An 18372-nucleotide genomic window follows, 5' to 3' on the forward strand; every position below is an offset into this window, starting at 1 on the left:
GAGTACCCCTTTAAAGGGGAATTCCAGGAAAAAAAAACTTTTTTTTTAATATCAACTTCATTAGAGGTTTGCTATGGGGATTTGCTCCTACTCTGGACAGTTCCTGAGACAAGCAGAGGTGTCAGTAGAGAGCACTGTTGTCAGACAGAAAAGAACAACTCAACTTCAGCAGCTGATAAGTACTGGAAGGATTAAGATATTTAAACCCCTTAACGACGAAGGACATATATTTATGTCCTCTGCCGGCTCCCGCGATATGCCGCGGGGTCACGCGGGGTCCGTCCCGGCGGCTATCAACGGCCAGGACCCGCGGCTAATACAGGACATCACTGATCGCGGTGATGCCCTGTATTAACCCTTCAGACGCAGCGATCAAAGCTGACCGCCGCATCTGAAGTGAAAGTATCCCAGCTGCTCAGTCGGGCTGTTCGGGACCACTGCAGTGAAATCACGGCGTCCCAAACAGCTTACAGGACACCTGGAGGGCCCTTACCTGCCTCCTCTGTGTCCAATTGACGAATGACTGCTCCGTGCCTGAGATCCAGGCAGGAGCAGTCAAGCGCCGATAACACTGATCACAGACGTGTTAATACATGCCAGTGGTCAGCATGAGAGATCAGTGTGTGCAGTGTTATAGGTCCCTATGGGATCTATAACATTGCAAAAAAAAATAAGTACAAAAAAAGTGTTAATAAAGGTAATTTAACCCCTTCCCTAATAAAAGTTTGAATCACCCCCCTCTTCCCATAAAAAAAATTAAACTGTGTAAATAAGAATAAACATATGTGGTATCGCCGCGTGCGTAAATGTCCGAACTATAAAAATATATCATTAATTAAACCGCACGGTCAATGGCGTACGCACAAATAAATTCCAAATTCCAAAAAAGTATTTTTGGTCACTTTTTATACCATTAAAAAATGAATAGAAAGTGATCAAAAAGTCCGATCAAAACAAAAATGCTACAAATAAAAACTTCAGATCACGGCGCAAAAAACGAGTCCTCATACCGCCCTGTACGTGGAAAAATAAAAAAAAAGTTATAGGGGTCAGAAAATGCAATTTTTAAACGTATAAAGTTACTGCATGTAGTTATGATTTTTTCCAGAAGTACGACAAATTCAAACCTAGACAAGTAGGGGATCATTTTAACCGTATGGACCTACAGAATAATTATAAGGTATCATTTTTACCGAAATATGCACTGCGTAGAAAGGGAAGCCCCCAAAAGTTACAAAATGGCGTTTTTTCTTCGATTTTGTCGCACAATGATTTTTTTTTTCCGTTTCGCCATGGATTTTTGGGTAAAATGACTAATGTCACTGCAAAGTAGAATTGGTGACGCAAAAAATAAGCCATCATATGGATTTTTAGCTGGAAAATTGAAAGAGTTATCATTTTTAAAAGGTAATGAGGAAAAATCGAAAATGCAAAAAATGAAAAACCCTGCGTCCTTAAGGGGTTAATAGAAGTAATTTACAAATCTGTTTATATTTCTGGAGCCATAAAGTTTTTCCCTGGATTACCCCTTTCAAACATATAGGAAACTTTCCTTTTATAGTTTCGCAACTTCCATAGTCATTTGACCAAACGTAAAACACAGATACAGTACGACCAGCAAAATGTTGCTCTGCAGGTCTTGTTTGGACAGTGTCCTCTAGCCCCCTTTCCTTTACATTCTTCAGTTTGTAGGACAGGTAAAACAATAACATGTCATGTCAGACAAAGAGAGACCTGACGAGGGCAGGGATAATCGAAATTGGAGGCAATTTCACTAATTGAGTAAATACGACGGAAAATACTAAGAAGAAAAGGATTGTCCAGCGCAGATTTGTGAAACGGAACTTCTTTATTAGAATAAAATAGTTGCCATGGGGAACAGCAAGGATTCAATAAACGTGACGCGTTTCGGCCCGCAGGGCCGAAACGCCTCACGTTTATTGAATCCTTGCTGTTTCCCATGGCAACTATTTTATTCTAATAAAGAAGTTACCATACGTTTCACAAATCTGCCCTGTTTCCCATGGCAACTATTTTATTCTAATAAAGAAGTTACCATACGTTTCACAAATCTGCGCTGGACAATCCTTTTCTTCTTAGTATTTTCCGTCGTATTTCCTCAATTAGTGAAATTGCCTCCAATTTCGATTATCCCTGCCCTCGTCGGGTCTCTTTTTGTCTGACATGACTATTTTTGTAGTAGTCTCAGTGCTATTGTGCATATAGTATTTTCCATCGAAACAAGTGGTGTATTCCTGCTCACTCCCACCGGTGCGCCCGGACCAGACTGGACTGGACGTATCCACACAATAGCAAGAAGAAAAGGATTGTCCAGCGCAGATTTGTGAAACGGAACTTCTTTATTAGAATAAAATAGTTGCCATGGGAAACAGCAAGGATTCAATAAATGTGAGGGCCGAAACGCGTCACGTTTATTGAATCCTTGCTGTTTCCCATGGCAACTATTTTATTCTAATAAAGAAGTTACCATACGTTTCACAAATCTGCGCTGGACAATCCTTTTCTTCTTGCTATTGTGTGGATACGTCCAGTCCAGTCTGGTCAGGGCGCACCGGGGGGAGTGAGCACACCACTTGTTTCGATGGAAAATACTACTATATGCACAATAGCACTGAGACTACTACAAAAATGGGCCAAAGTGTACACATCCTTGAGACATCAACAAACATAACACTTTGTGTAAAAGAATACAACTTTACAAAGCCCACAAAAACAAGAACTCAAGGATGGATCTAGCTTTGTTGAATTTAGGATGGAACGACTTGTAGAGGATTACAGAAGAGAAAACAAGAGTGCTCGGAATGAAAACAGCGCAGATTATATGTAGCATGCGCTTGGAACAGCTTATTTTTACAGTGCTATATTGCTAATCATACACCAAAGAAAAACAAGAACGTATAATAAATCTGTCAGAATAAGTCTTAGTGGAGTGTCGCTAAATCATAATTCCCCAAAGCAAAGACACTATCACACTAATCCAAAAAATGATATACTCTTTATTAATTTCACAAAAAAAAAAAAAAAAAAAGAAAACAAGTAAAATTATCTATGGTACCAGTAACTACTTCTATGAATTATATGGTAAGATGTAATAAATTATAAATTAAATGATATTGTATAGTTTATGCTATGCAAAGATATTGTACTACCGTATATACTCGAGTATAAGCCGAGTTTTTCAGCACGATTTTTCGTGCTGAAAACGCCCCCCTCGGCTTATACTCGAGTGAACTCCATCTGTCAATCCCTTCTTCAGTGGTCTTCAACCTGCGGACCTACAGATGTTGCAAAACTACAACTCCCAGCAAGCCCGGACAGCCATCGGCTGTCCGGGCATGCTGGATGTTTTAGTTTTGAAACCTCTGGAGGTCCGCAGGTTGAAGACCACTACGGCCTTAGTCATCATCCAGTCCCCCCCCTGCCCCCTTTTGTTTTGTACTCACCTCCCCTCGGCGGGACGTTAGGGTGAGCTGGTCCGGGCCATCAATGCTGCAGGGACCGTCCGGTTGGGATGGTTAGTCGTTGCGGGCTGTCCATTTTCACCGGGGGGGGGGCCTCTTCTCCGCGCTCCGGCCCCAGTCCCGGAGTAGTGACGTTGCTTTGACGACGACGCACAGGGACGTTCATGCGCAACGTCCCTGTGCGTCGTCGTCAAGGCAACGTCACTACTCTGGTGCTGGGGCCGAAGCGCGGAGAAGAGGCCCCCCCCCGGTGAAGATGGACAGCCCGCAACGACTAACCATCCCAACCGGACGGTCCCTGCAGCATTGATGGCCCGGACCAGCTCACCCTAACTTCCCACCATGGGGAGGTGAGTACAAAACAAAAGGGGGGAGAGGGGGGGGGCTGGATGATGACGAAGGCCGCAGTGGTCTTCAACCTGCGGACCTCCAGAGGTTTCAAAACTACAACTTCCAGCATGCCGATGGCTGTCCGGGCATGCTGGGAGTTGTAGTTTTGCATCATCTGGAGGTCTGCAGGTTGAAGACCACTGATGAAGGGATTGACAGGGGGGGGATGATGACGGGGGTCTGGATGATTACATGGGGGGATGAGGTATTTCCCACCCTAGGCTTATAGTCGAGTCAATAACTTTTCCTGGGTTTTTGGGGTAAAATTAGGGATATATATATATATGCATGCACTATAGCAGCATATAAAAGTTTACAACATATTTACAGATATGCTGCTATAGTGCATCCATATAATGAGTACAATATCTTTGCATAGCATAAACTATACGATATCATTTAATTTATAATTTATTACATCTTACAATATAATTCATAGAAGTAGTTACTGGTGCCATAGATAATTTTACTTGTTTTTTAAATGTGAATTTCATAAAGAGTATATAATTTTTGGGACTATTGTGTGGTAGTGTCTTTGCTTTGGGGAATTTTGGTATATTGCCAAGTTACTATCTTTCTATAAGTGAACAAGCTGTAGCCTGTATGGTAAAGAAGGAATACCTAGACTATGAAGGAAAACCTTCTTTACATACATTTTAAAGTCTTCAAATATCTGCATAGAGAAGTCAATAGAAAGACAGTCAGTGAAAAGAAAGCATTTATCATTTTACAGGATACTTATTAAAGAAGCACTCCAGGAAAGTTGTTGTTTCCCCACTATGACAATGGTTCCAGTCCCCACTGCACTAAAAGTGACTACTCTCACCAGGCTGAAAAATCCTGGAGTGCTTTTATAAAGGGGTACTCCACTGGAAAACATTTATTTCTTTATTTTAAAACAACTGGTGCCAGTAAAGATTTGTAAATTACTTATATGTAAAAATCTTAATCCTTCCAGTACTTATCAGCTGCTGTATACTACAGAGGAAGTTGAGTTGTTTTTTCCAGTCTGACCACAGTGCTCTCTGCTGCCTCCTCTGTCCATAGCAGGAGAAAATCCCCATAGCAAACATATGCTGCTCTGGACAGTTCCTGACATGGACAGAGGTGTCATTAGAGAGCACTGTGGTCAGACAGAAAGGAAATTCAAAAAGAAAAGAACTTCCTGTGGAGCATACAGCAGCTGATAAGTATTAGAAGGATTAAGATTTTTAAATAGAAGTAATTTACAAATTTGTTTAACTTTCCGGCACCAGTTGATAAAAAAAAAAAAATCATAATAATAATAATAATAATAAATATTTTCCAGTGGAGTACCCCCTTTAAAATAGGGAAAATGTACACAGGATGGAATGGTTGTGGGTTTTAACTAGGAATTTAAAGGGTTACTCCTAGACATCTTATCCCCTATCCAAAGAATAGGGGATAAGATGTCTGATCGTGGGGGTCCCGCAGCTGGGACTCTGGCAATCTCTGTGCAGCACCCAGCGTTGGTTTAGAACGCTGGGTGCCGGCGTCAGGGGTCGTGGCATCATGACCACGCCCCCTACCATAGACTTGCATTGAGGGGGCGTGGTTGTGACATCACGACCCCCACTCCAGGTGTCTGGAACAAAATGTACCAAACGATGGGGCAGCTGCGTACCCCTTTAAGCATAAATAACCTGCAGCAAACCTAGTGCATGTGAATCTTCCCTAAGGATTTGGGAACTTGGCCCTCTACTCATGCTTTCAATGAAGGGGTCCTGGTACTGGATGGAAACAGCACCTTCTGAGCCAAATCCAACATAACATGATTATTGTAAATATTGATCTATAAAATAACAGATTTCCTAGTTTACAAGAGTCTGTTTTCTGCACCTAAGTACTAGACTAGAGACTACAGTCATTTTTGGAGCTATAATCTTATGGAAGGGCTCTACAAGAAAAGCAGTAACTGTAGGTTTCATTCTGTTGGTTCATAGGTTAATCCCCGGATCAGACTGACCCACTGGGAAGCAGGTAAGTACCGGTGGGCCCCTAAATGTAATCCATGCTAATGCACCATTCTGCGAGGAGGTGTTTGGGTCTATTGGTGCACAGAATCAAGTATGTGAGAAACCGTCTATAAAGAAGTGTAAGACAGAAGTACACTCATTGGTTTACAGAGTGAAGTTACAATGTCCTGCTAAATAGCAGCAAGAAGTGACAGAACACTGCTAAATAGCACAGTCCTTAGCATTTATTAAGGCTCCATGACCTGCACTGATAAAATTCTCCCTCCAACTATCGGCTTTTTACCTTTTATTTTAGTGAACCTTAACATTATGTGAAAGTAGGTCACAAGCTAGAAATGTTCTATTTCCGTATTTTTCACTGTGGATTTTGATGCATAAAATCAGCAGCAAATACTAATTTCATAGCGATTCAATATTGTGTCTAAATGAATCAGTTTGCCTATATGCATTCCATGTCTATCATTTTGTTTCATCAGGACCCAAAAAAAAATTTATAAAAAAAAAAAAAAATAAATAAAAAAAAAAAAACACACAGAATGCAAAAAAGTAAAGCCATTCCATGTATCAGATATTATTCACTTTGGATATGTTGAAAAAAATATAAAAAACTAAGATAAATGATCAGTATGTATTCCCGTTCCTATCCTATCATTCTCCCTTTCTAGCCTCTAATAGAGAGGGGGCTGGTGACAGAGACACAATACAATGGGCTTCCATTATCTATTTGGGGAGGAAAAGCTAAGGTTGCTGGACAAGACTAGAAGAGAAGAAGAAGAAAAAACTGGAAAAAAAAACTACTTCCAGATACTCAGGACAGGGATTGATCATTTACTTTGCACAACTGGTTTGCTGAATGCTTTGAAGAAAGTCATCGGCCTTAGGTTAAAAGGGGTCCTACGATGGAAAACATTTTTTTTAATCAACTGGTGCCAGAAAGTTAAACAGATTTGTAAATGTCTTTATCCTTCCAGTACTTTTTAGCAGCTGAATGCTACAGAGGAAATTCTTTACTTTTTGAATTTATTTTTTGTCTTGTCCAAAGTGCTCTCTGCTGACACCTGATGCCCGTATCAGGAACTGTCTAGAGCAGGAGAAAATCCTCATAGCCAACCTATGCTACTCTGGACAGTTCCTGACACGGACCGATGTGTCAGCAGAGAGCACTGTGGACAAGACAAAAAAGAAAAAGAATTTCCTCTGTAGCATTCAGCTGCTAATAAGTATTGGAAGGATAAATATTTTTTAATAGAAGTAATTTACAATTCTGTTTTAACTTTCTGGTACCAGTTCATTTAAAACAAAAAAGCTTTCCACCGGAGTACCCCTTTAAGGTTGGATATTCCAGAAGGGTTCTCTAAACAATACATACTGAGTTTAAGCAAATTCAATTCAACTGTTTTTAAATCTTTTAGATCGTCCAATATGATGAATTTGTGAAAAAAAATTTTGAAAAGCAAAGATTAGTGTCAAGGAACCATTTACATATCTCATTCATTGGGCTCCAAAATAAAGTGCTGTGGGCCAACCATGTTATAGTCCAGTTTATGACTTGTCAGTAAGTGTTAGCTCTTGACTTGTCTTGTTGTTAAAAACTCAGTTTAGACATTTCTGACATATGATATATCAGTGACAACCAAGATGGCCGACATTACAACTCTTCAAGGGTTCATGACTCCTCTTTCGTAGAGTGCCGAACTACTTATCATGCTTGATGCATGAATGAGGGATTCAAGGATGTTAGGTAGACTGGGTTTGAAACCAATTTTTTCCCCATGTTCGAGGTATACATCAGAATTTTCCCCTCAAGTAATACTCCAAATGAAGCAATAATAAAGAAGACCAGCAACGTGTTCCAAGACCACATCTTGTAGAGACCATCGGAGGGAGCCGGGGGAGAGACGGGAGGCTCAGAGGCTACAAACCGGTAAGTTTCGTGCAAAGTGCACTTCTTCCAGCCTCACGAGGCCGGAAGAAGTGCACTTTGCACGAAACTTACCGGTTTGTAGCCTCCGAGCCTCCTGTCTCTCCCCACCTCCCTCCGATGGTCTCTACAAGATGTGGTCTTGGCCGCCACGCCCCCTCCCATAGACTTGCATTGAGGGGGCGTGGTGTGATGTCACTAGGGGGAGTGTGCATGACGTCACGACCCTCACTGACTGCACCCAGCGTTTCGAGGGGGCAAGGGGTGACGTCACTTGGGGGCGTGGCCGCGACATCACGACCCCAGTTGCCGGCACCCAGCGTTCAGAACAAAATGTTTTGGACACTGGGGCAGTGGAGCACCCCTTTAAAAGGAGGACGCTAGTACTATAAATGACACATGATGGTTAAGGGATCTGGTATGGATCGGGTGCATATTTGGCCTTCAAGGTGTTAGTTGCCTGTGTGAGTACCACTTCTACACCCTGTGGCTGTGGTCATTAACCAAGAGATATTTTGCCGCCCCCCCCCCCCCCCAAAAAAAAAAAAAAAAAATTATAAAAAATAAAAATGTAAAAATATTTTTACACTATCGGGTAAATTGCAGCCATTCCCAATTTTATGTGGGTCAGATAAAGAATCCAATGTTTATTAGCTTTATGGTAATAATGTTACACTTAGCTAATCTCTCGAAGGCGTATGTGGGATCCTACAGCACAACATTGGTTATAGACTCCTTATGATATTGCCGCTTCCTACTCATAATGACTACTACAGGTCTATACACATAGCATCCGAAATTCAACACCAAGGTGAAAGGTATGTACACTCCCTTATCCCTCCACCCTGCCATGCGCCTCCTTAATACACACCGGTGACAACAGCACAGGGGCGAGTACACACCCATTCCTGCCCGGACAGAGGACAGCCACAAGTCACCAGCAATAAACCCGAACATCATCCTGCAGGAATGTGTACTACGCCGTGTGCATGTGGAATGGGCCCAAGCCTCTTCACACACAGGGGAAACAGGACTTAGCTTGCCAAGAGCGTATTCCACCCCACCCAATATCTGCACAGTAATGCAAGTCATAATGCAAAGACCCGAGGATGTTCCTCTCATTCAACCAAAAATATTCCCATACTTGACACTTTTTATACTCTATGTATATTAGATATCAATGGAAACTGCAGCAAAACAGACATTTTTCCATAACAGAGCTTGGCGTGGACACCTTGTACCTTATTGCTTTCACATTGGTAGTACCACACATCATGTACCTTCCAGAGATTATATATATATATATATATATGACAATCCGTACATGGAATATAAAAATAACTCCTCATACGTCCACCAACCAGATACAACTTAATAGTGAACCTGACACAATGAACTATGGACTCCACACAATTGCATCATACAGCGTGCAGCCCAGAGATTGTATCTGTGTACTATGAACTGGTGAATTACGCTTTCAGCTTCTATCCTCATATAAGGATTCCATTCTCTCTAATAAATGACTCTTCTAAAAATTGTTCAGGAATAGAAAGAGAACTCTTTTTGTAAACTGGATATAGCACCCTCTTGTCTATGGGCTATACCTGGTATTACCACTCAAGCCTAGTCAAGTAAATGAAGTAGAGATGCAATACCAGACACAGCCAGCAGACAGGAATGGCGCTGTTTCTTTTTTTTTTTTTTTTGATACTGAAAAACTACTTCAATCAGGCTAAGGCCGCGGTCATGTTATCATTTGCTGACATGTTTTTCTTTGTATCCTGTCATAATGGGATCCTTGCATATACTTAAAACGTACAGGCACCATTGACTTCCATAGTCTGAGCATAGTCCCATAATGACTACATTAGGGTCCTTTTCTGAACAAATATGAGCTTTAGGGTCCAAGTTAAAAAATATGTATGGGGGAGATTTATCAAAACCTGTGCAGAGGAAATGTTGCCCATAGCAACCAGATTGCCTCTAATTTTTAACAAGGTTTCTAAAAAAAAAATTAAACAAGCGATCTGATTGGTTGCTACGGGCGACTTTTTCTCTTGACAGGTTTTGATAACTCTCACCAGTAAATGTTTGAAAAACTACCCAGACATTCGGTCATTTCAGTCAATGGGGCCTATGTCTGTACATTTATGTATATGTCTGCATATCGTTTTGACAGGATGACGACGTATACAAGAAACCTGTCGGCAAGTGGTGATGTGAACGCGGCCTTAGCAGCAGGTCAAATCAGTGAATCTGAAATCTGGGACCAACCAACGTTCATAACAAGTTTGAAGGGCTCTAACATGGTTACAGTTGAGACCTGATTTTAAAAAGGGGTATTCCAAACTAAATCACTTACCCCCCTTATCCACAGAATAGGGACCCCTTATGAGCTCAACAACATACGTGTGGTCACTTGTTTTCTAAAGCCTAACAAGATGTCACTAATGCTCCTGGACCCCAATGCTTAATCTGTATCAAGGCCCCCACGTGCCATGTGATTTTTATAATATTAGTGTCTCCTTTTGAGAAAGAAGTGCTTTTGGGTCCCTTGGGGCACCAGGTGTGACTGCTACCACTACACCTGCTATAGCTACTCCTGAAATGTCTGCCGTTCATGCTAGAAGATGCTATCCTTGGAATACCCCTTGAGGACTAGAAGAGGAACGTGTCAGTCACCCGCAGAATAACAAGGCTGTACAGTACGGGCTCTCCAGTGATAAATATCATGTAAAACATCTCATTATATATTCCATTGGCAAATACTCTGTCATTGACCCCATCAGATAATATTAGCAATGTTCCTTAAAGCCAGATCAAGAGTTCGGAGCATTAGGAGACTTTATTACCATCATATAATAGATATGCATACGGCACTGTGTGTACGGAGAATTAGTGCAGTCTCTCTGGGCAACGCTCGCACTAATAGTGCTGTGGTGACAGTGGTGATCTGGCTAGTTGAAAGCGTTCATGAATATCCAACAAAGTAAAAGATGAAATGATACCTGGCACTCACCAGTCTTCTTATATTCTTCTTTATTATACTCACATATAAGGTGGGTAGGGAACAGACGTGGGGGGGTTACATAGGCAACAAAGCTCCGTTTCGTGCAGCAGGTGCACGAAGTGCACCTGCTGCACGAAACGGAGCTTTGTTGCCTATGTAACCCCCCCACGTCTGTTCCCTACCCACCTTATATGTGAGTATTAGAGATGAGCGAACTTACAGTAAATTCTCCTAGGACTGTATCCACCTTTTCCAGCCCACCGGAGCACCTGAAAGCTGAACTAATTTACGCAGGATAAGTCATCAACTGCCGAGCCGAGAAGTTCGTGACGAAATCGAATTTACTGTAAGTTCGTTCATCTCTAGTGAGTATAATAAAGAAGAATATAAGAAGACTGGTGAGTGCCGGCTATCATTTCATCTTTTACTTTGTTGGACTTTATTACCATGCCTAGCGACTTCAATGGGGCCAGTTCTAAGACACAAGCCGAGAAAGGAAGGTCATAAAAACTCCCAATAGCAAAAGGATCAGAGCTGAGTAAATGTAACATATCAAATAAATCACACTGTCTTATTTTTTATTAGGATCCCTGCGACGTTGTATGCAAGGAATCCATAATTATGGGATGAAGTCATTGATTGATGTGCACAGAAGACAAACACACACTGCCCTGTGAGTAATGGGGCCGCCTTATACAAAACACCCTAAAATTCCACTCCGACTGGGGAAACTACTCTCATCAGCCAAGGCTTGGGCTTACAAAATACTCAAATAGTCAATTTGTTCTCATATGGAGCACATGCCCCCTTTAATAGGAATAAAATGCACACATAGTAAGAGTTAAAGCTGCCATTTTTGTCACATTGTAAATGTAAACTTGGCCATTTGTTTGTTCCGTATTTCCGATTGGGAAGTTGGGTGATAACAATATAGTTTTGCTACCCAGCTTTCCCATTCTCCTATGCAACAATATAAGAATTGGAACTGCAGACCATTGAATACATTTCTGTTTCAAGTTCTAGGTCGACTACTTATGTCTGTTTCTGGGAAAGCTGATTGACAACCATTGTGGCCATTACAGATCATGTTCAGGTTGTGGCGGTTCTGCAGTAATACATCCACAGATCCTATAGTACTGCAGAAGGGGGAAGATCTCGAAGAAAGCCGGACCACAACTCTTGGTGACAATATCAGGTATCACTCAGATATAACTAAAATACAACTGAACACGACCACTCGGAAGAAAAGAACTCGAGGACGGCAACTGGGCATAACAGAAATGTAGGTTTGTCTTGGGCAACATAATGACCAGGTGCTGCAGCTTTCTTTTTTAGTTTTAGCACACTAGGGAGTGGTGCGGTAACTAACCATTGGTTGTCATGTCTAGGATGCCACAGTCGGTCAACTTAACCCTATACATGCCATCATCCGCATGAAAAGAACATGGAGTTTGCAGACAGAAGAAGGTCACTTGGATACTCTAAATATCCCATCATTCTTAACCTTTAGACATAGAATCTCCTTACCTCCATAATTGGAGACGCTTCTCGATGAGCTGTGTCCCTTTTGCATCATCCGTGCCCGGACCTGTTCCTGTACTCGAGCATTGCGCAGCTCCAGGCTCTCATCCCGCAGTCTCCGGTCCAGTTGCGAGTCCGTAGGCAGCGCCAGTGAGGTGATATCGGTGTTAGGCTGCAGGGCCGACATAAGGAAGTGACCGTCCTGCATTTTCAAGCTTTGAGGGTGGAAGTGCAATCTCCCACGCTGTAAACCTGGCTATACTCAGTGTCTGGCTCACCTGAGGCACCCCACCTGTGCACTGTACGTGGCACTCGCCTCCACCTATCTAAGCAGATCTCTCCTATAAAGTCTGTTTGCCTGTCACTGGCCTTCTCTCCACGCTCTCAGCCTGTCTCTGCCTCCATGCCCCACCCTGCCATTACCTCAGCACTCCTACCTGTCCCTGCTTACCTCTCTACTCCGCCCTGTGACCTAATACTCTTATCCTGCTGTCACTCTGTCCCTGTTCTGTACAATATTCTTTTGTCCCTTGGTCACTTGCGGAGTTTGTCGTCTTGGTATTTCCTTGCAGGCTCCTTCACACCTGTATATGTTCTGCAGATCCCTCACACCTGATCCTGCACCTTGCAAGCGGCCAGATCTCTCCAGGAACAACATACACAAGCTGTTTCCTTGCATTCAGCCAGTCTCACACCTCACTCACTGCACTCTATACAGGAATGTAACATCCCCCTCTGTGTCAGCAAAGAATCTTCCTCCCTTTCCCAACCCCTTACTGACAAACACTATAGCAAGTCCTGGACACCTCATCGTGGCTGATCACACACCATGCGTAATGTCTATGGTAAAAGCGGACATTCTCCTCAGTAGCATATCTGTATGGCAAAGTATGTTTCTAGTGGTTAGATGTGCGTTACAAGGACTCCTTCAGTTTATGTTTACATATAGTATTTTAGTCAGTATTTTGTTCAGTATTTTTAACAAAAAAAACAGGAGTGGAACCGACACAAAAAGGTACATATATTTCTTTTAGAATTTTTTTTCCTTGTTATGGTTACAAATTCTGAGCAAAATACTGACCAAAATACTATGTGTGAACACTGCCTTAGGCCCCTTTCACACTACAGGTATCATACTGTAAAAAACCTCCGTTATTACTCCCGGCAAAAAGTCCTGAAAATGGGCGTCAAAAAATCACATTCATGTCAATGGGATTTTTTGTACATTCTTTTGTATCAGGCATGTCCGTTTTTACTAATGTCCGTTACTTTTGCAGGCACAAAAGACGGTGCATGCACAAATTTTTGGTCCGGCAAAAAAAATTGCAAAAAACCGGACGTTAAAATTTAACATTGAAGTTTATGGGAACCGGATGTTAAAAAAAAAAAAAATATCCGTTATCAGTTATTGTCAGGTTTTTTTTAACATCCATTTTTTTACAAAAAAAGGTTAAAAATCTGATTTAAAAAATGGATGTAACTGGTAATAACGGATAACAGATGAACAACATCAGGTTTTTTTTAAAGAAAAAAAACATTAAAAATAACAGATGATGGTCATCAGTTATCATCCGTTATTACATCCGTATTTTTTCCATCCGTTATTGTAAAGAAGCAGGATGATACCTGTAGTGTGAAAGCGGCCTAATACCCGATTTTTCAGCTAACAAAGGGGGAGATTTATCAAAACCTGTCCAGAGGAAAAGTTGCTGCGTTGCCCATAGCAACCAATCAGATCGCTTCTTTCATTTTTCAGAGGCCTTGTTAAAAATGAAGAAGCGATCTGATTGGTTGCTATGGGCAACTCAGCAACTTTTCCTCTGGACAGGTTTTGATAAATCTTCCCCAATGTGTTTTTAAAGGGGGAGAGTTAAACAGATTTGTAAATTACTTCTATTTAAAAATCTTATGCCCTATCCGAAGGAGTCCTTCAAGCTGCATTCACACACACGAGGAGATTTATCAAAACTTGTCCAGAGGAAAAGTTGCTGAGTTGCCCATAGCAACCAATCAGATCACTTCTTTCATTTTTGAAAAGGCATCTGAAAAATGAAAGAAGTGATCTGATTGGTTGCTATGGACGGGTTTTAATAAATCTCCGCCATAGTGTTTTGTTACAAATATTATGGTGTTTTTCCTACAGCTTTTCTGAGTCAAAATGCTGCGCACAGTATGCTCTTGTTGGTCCTTTATTTTTATTTTGTTTGTTTTTAACTCCAGTAGGCATAAATAAATTGCTACAGTTATAAAAGAATTGTAAATTATGTCTCAATTATTCCAGTACTTATCAGCTGCTGTATGCTCTGTTGGAAGTCATTTAGGCAGGGGCATAGCTATAGCAGGCACAGAGGTAGCAGTCGCACCGGAGCGCTGGTGCCTAATGGGGCCCCAAAGCACATCTGCCCCATAAGAGACTAGTATTTTATAATTGGCACATGGGGCCCTGTTGCAGATTTTGCATCGGGACCCAGAAGCTACAAGCTACGCCTCTGCATATAGGTGTCCAAAGTGACACCTGACATCTCTGTCCTAAACAAGAGAAAACCCCCAGCCCAGAGCAAACATTTCCTGGTCTGGACAGTTCCTGACACAGACAGAGGTGGCAGCAGAGAGCACCATGTCAGATTGGAAAGATTTCATGACTTCCTCCAGGACATCCAGCAGCTGGAATGAGGTTTTATTGTCTATGGAATGTTCTGACACCAGTTCATTGTTAAAATGTTTTGTTGCTTTAAAGGGGTACTCCACTGCCCCAGCGTCCGGAACATTTAGTTTAAAATGCTGGGATCGGGCTGCAGGGGTCGTGACATCATGGTCACGCCCCTCATAACATCACGCCACGCCTCCTCAATGCAAGTCTATGGGAGGGGGCGTAGTGGCCATCACATCCCCTCCCATAGACTGGCATTGAGGGGACATGGTGTGACATCACAAGGGACGTGACTGGGACATCACAACCCTCGCAGCCTGCACCCAGCGTTCGGAGCTAAATGTTCCGGACGCTGGGGCAGTGGAGTACCCCTTTAAGGCTGTCTATAGTTTTTTTTCACAGTTTTTCATTTGATTCTTTCAGCAAAAGCTAGGAGTGGATTGAAATGGAATAAAAATACAGGAAAGGCTCAGGCCATGTTCACATACCGTAAAAAAATGGTGTGTTATTTACAGCCATTTATGGAAAAGAAATTCATAATCACATGCGCTGTGTGAACATGGCCTTATGCTGCTCTACAGAATAGAGGATACCTAGCAGTTTAGGGGAATATCAATCAATCTTCGGATGATGCATTTAACCCCTTAGTGACCAGCCTAGCCTTATTAAAGGGGTACTCCGCCCCTAGACATTTTATCCCCTATAGCAGGGATCCCGCTGCAGCACCCCCTGTCATTTTGCGCACAGAGCGAGTTTCGCTCCATGCTTGATGACTGGTGATGCAGGGACCGGAGGATCGTAACTTCACGCCCCACCTACTCAATGCAAGTCTATGGGAGGAGGTATGATGGCTACCATGCCCCCTCCCATAGACTTGCATTAAGGGGGCAGGTCGTGGTGCTCCAAAGGATAGGGGATAAGATGTTAGATTGTGGGGGCCCCCACGTTCTCTTGCACGGCGCCCCTGTCATTTGGTGCACGGAGTTCGCGGGGGGACCCTGATGATCTAACATCTTATCCCCTATCCTTTGGATAGGCGATAAGATGTTTCCAACGGAGTACCCCTTAAAGGGGTACTCCGATGGAAAACTTTTTTTTTTTTTAAATCAACTAGTGCTAGATTTGTAAATTTGTAAATGAAATCAACTGGTGCCAGATTTGTAAATTTGTAAATTACTTCTGTAAAAAAAAATCTTAATCCTTCCAGTACTTATTAGCTGCTGAATACTACAGAGGAACACAGCCTTTTTTGGAACACAGTGCTCTCTGCTGACATCTCTGTCCATTTTAGGAACTGTCCAGAGCAGCATATGTTTTCTATGGGGATTTTTTTCCTACACTGGACAGTTCTTAAAATGGACAGAGATGTCAGCAGAGAGCACTGCGGTCATTATGTCAGCAGAGAGCTCTATGTTCCAAAAAGAAAAGAATTTCCCCTGTAGTATTCAGCAGAAAATAAGTACTAGAAGAATTAAGATTTTTTAATAGAAGTTACTTACAAATCTGTTTAACTTTCTGGCACCAGTTGATAAAAAAAAAAATATGTTTTCCACCGGAGTACCCCTTTAAATGACTTCTATTAAAAGGCATATTGGCAATGAGTAGGAGAATGTGTCACCTGATCAGAGCCTGACACTATGTACCATTTTTCTATCATGATTTATTTTCTTTGTTATTTTTTTCTCTGTAAACAGCGTTTGGGGATATGCTTTACAGCAGCTAAATAGACTAGAGGGGATTTATATGCTTCCTATGTGACCTGTGCGTGGAAGACGAGGAGGTGAGCTCTGGCCATCACTTACTGTGCACGTTGTTAACTATTACAATATAATATTATAAATTCTCTATGGTGAACAGTATAAACTACAAAAAAATGCTAGAACTACTGAACTTTCATCACATTTATGGACATTTATCAACGGGTTTAGTTAGGTTTTCTTTACTATAATTGTCGCAAAATTGTCGCAACTGCGACTACGCAATTTTTCGTGCGACATTTTGACTGGAAAGCGAGAAAAGCAAGTTTTCCAAAAATTAACTACGTAGTAATAATTTTAAAATGGACTACGGATAGTCAGGTATTTATTAACTGCGACAGTCGCAACTGCGCAAAAAAAGTCGCAACAGGGTTAAAAATTGACTAAATTTACTCCAGCTCAAACATGGAGCAGAAAAAGCTACTACCAAAGTAAAAACGGAAAAATTGCTTACGTGAAAGAAAATTATCAACAGGCTGAAAGCATTTGATAAATAAGTCACACATAAGCAAAAAAAAAAGTAAGGAAAAAATTACTAAAAGAAAGAATACATAAGCAAACATTGATAAATGTCCCTCGTTATGTATAAGAGAAAATTGAGTAAAAAGCATTTAAAAAGTCCTGTTTAACCCAAAATGGTAAAAACATAAAAACTACACAGCACAAAGAATGAGCCCTCACAATGTCTCATGGATGGAAAAATAAAAATGAAACCCCTAAAAGTGGCAAACTGTGTTGCTTTTTTCCCTATTCAATTTCACCCCATTGAGGCGAAGTTTCCACTTGTTTTTTTTTCTGGCAGTTTTTGGTAATCTACCACTGCAGTTTTTGAGCCAAAGCCAGAAGTGTATTCAAAAGGAATAGGACATATAAAGGAAGGACTTACACTTCTCCATTATGGATCCACTTCTGACTTTGGCTCAAAAACTGCAGTGGCCAATATCCAAAAACTGCCAGAAAAAAGTGGAAACCTAGCCTAATAATTTGTTTTTCATGACATTTTATTGTAAAATGAAGGATATCTTCACAAAGTAATATTGGTCTTAAAAAAGATTAATAAGAAAAAGAAAAAAAAACAGCCCTCAGGAGCTAGAGGAGCAGTCTATGGGACTTTTTGCAACTATGTCTCTGGATTGCTTTAGTCTGCAACCAAGTCATTGGTTTAAAAGCAACCTAATATTTTCTGCTGTAGCCTGCTGCTGGGAGCTCCATTAGAGGTACCCTTTAAAAGGGTTTTCTAAGAATAGAAAAACAAAACTAATTTCTTAGTTGGGAGTAATTGAGGACAAGTCCAGTGTTGGTTTAGACGAATGGTGTTGACAGCTGTTGGGGACACAGCTGAATGGGCCTCCTGGTGGTGTCGGGGCCCCAGGAGTTTTTGGGAGCAGGCCCTAATGCTTTGGGTGCCCCTGGGTCAGGTGAATGCGGCAAGGGGTAAAATAGTTAGTGCCTAAGTTGATAAGGAAAATGTTGGGACAAAAAGTTTGGTCAATGTAAATGGTTACATATGTTAATAAACGGGCCTGACCGGCCCATTTTCACCACAACAAGTGTCGGGTCTTCTGTAGGAAAGTGGGTGGTGGAAAGGGTCATGGTTGGGGAAAGGGGAAGGGAGCGGGTCTAACGTCCCTCCAGTCATGGGTC

The 18372-nt window shown here is 41.7% G+C and overlaps 1 protein-coding gene across 7 annotated transcripts in view; it reads right to left on the reverse strand.

Annotated features, from left to right (window-relative positions):
- The window catches only part of PKP3 (plakophilin 3), a 161563-nt gene that overhangs the window by 51749 nt on the left and 91442 nt on the right, over positions 1–18372 (reverse strand). Inside the window, exons 1-2 of one of the 7 annotated variants that reach the window (XM_056526882.1) lie at positions 14213–14314; positions 12328–12493 (exon numbers count right to left, since the gene is read on the reverse strand). The exons of 4 other annotated variants lie outside the window; for them this stretch is intronic. In XM_056526882.1, the coding sequence (XP_056382857.1) occupies positions 12328–12376 (49 nt within the window). In that variant the 5' untranslated portion in view covers positions 12377–12493; positions 14213–14314. Of the gene's footprint in view, positions 1–12327; positions 14003–14212; positions 14315–18372 lie in introns of those variants that run through there. 2 more of the 7 variants (XM_056526879.1, XM_056526878.1) reach the window with 2 other exon arrangements.

This window comes from Hyla sarda, chromosome 6 (assembly GCF_029499605.1).
Source record: "Hyla sarda isolate aHylSar1 chromosome 6, aHylSar1.hap1, whole genome shotgun sequence".
Taxonomy (NCBI): Eukaryota; Metazoa; Chordata; class Amphibia; order Anura; family Hylidae; genus Hyla; species Hyla sarda.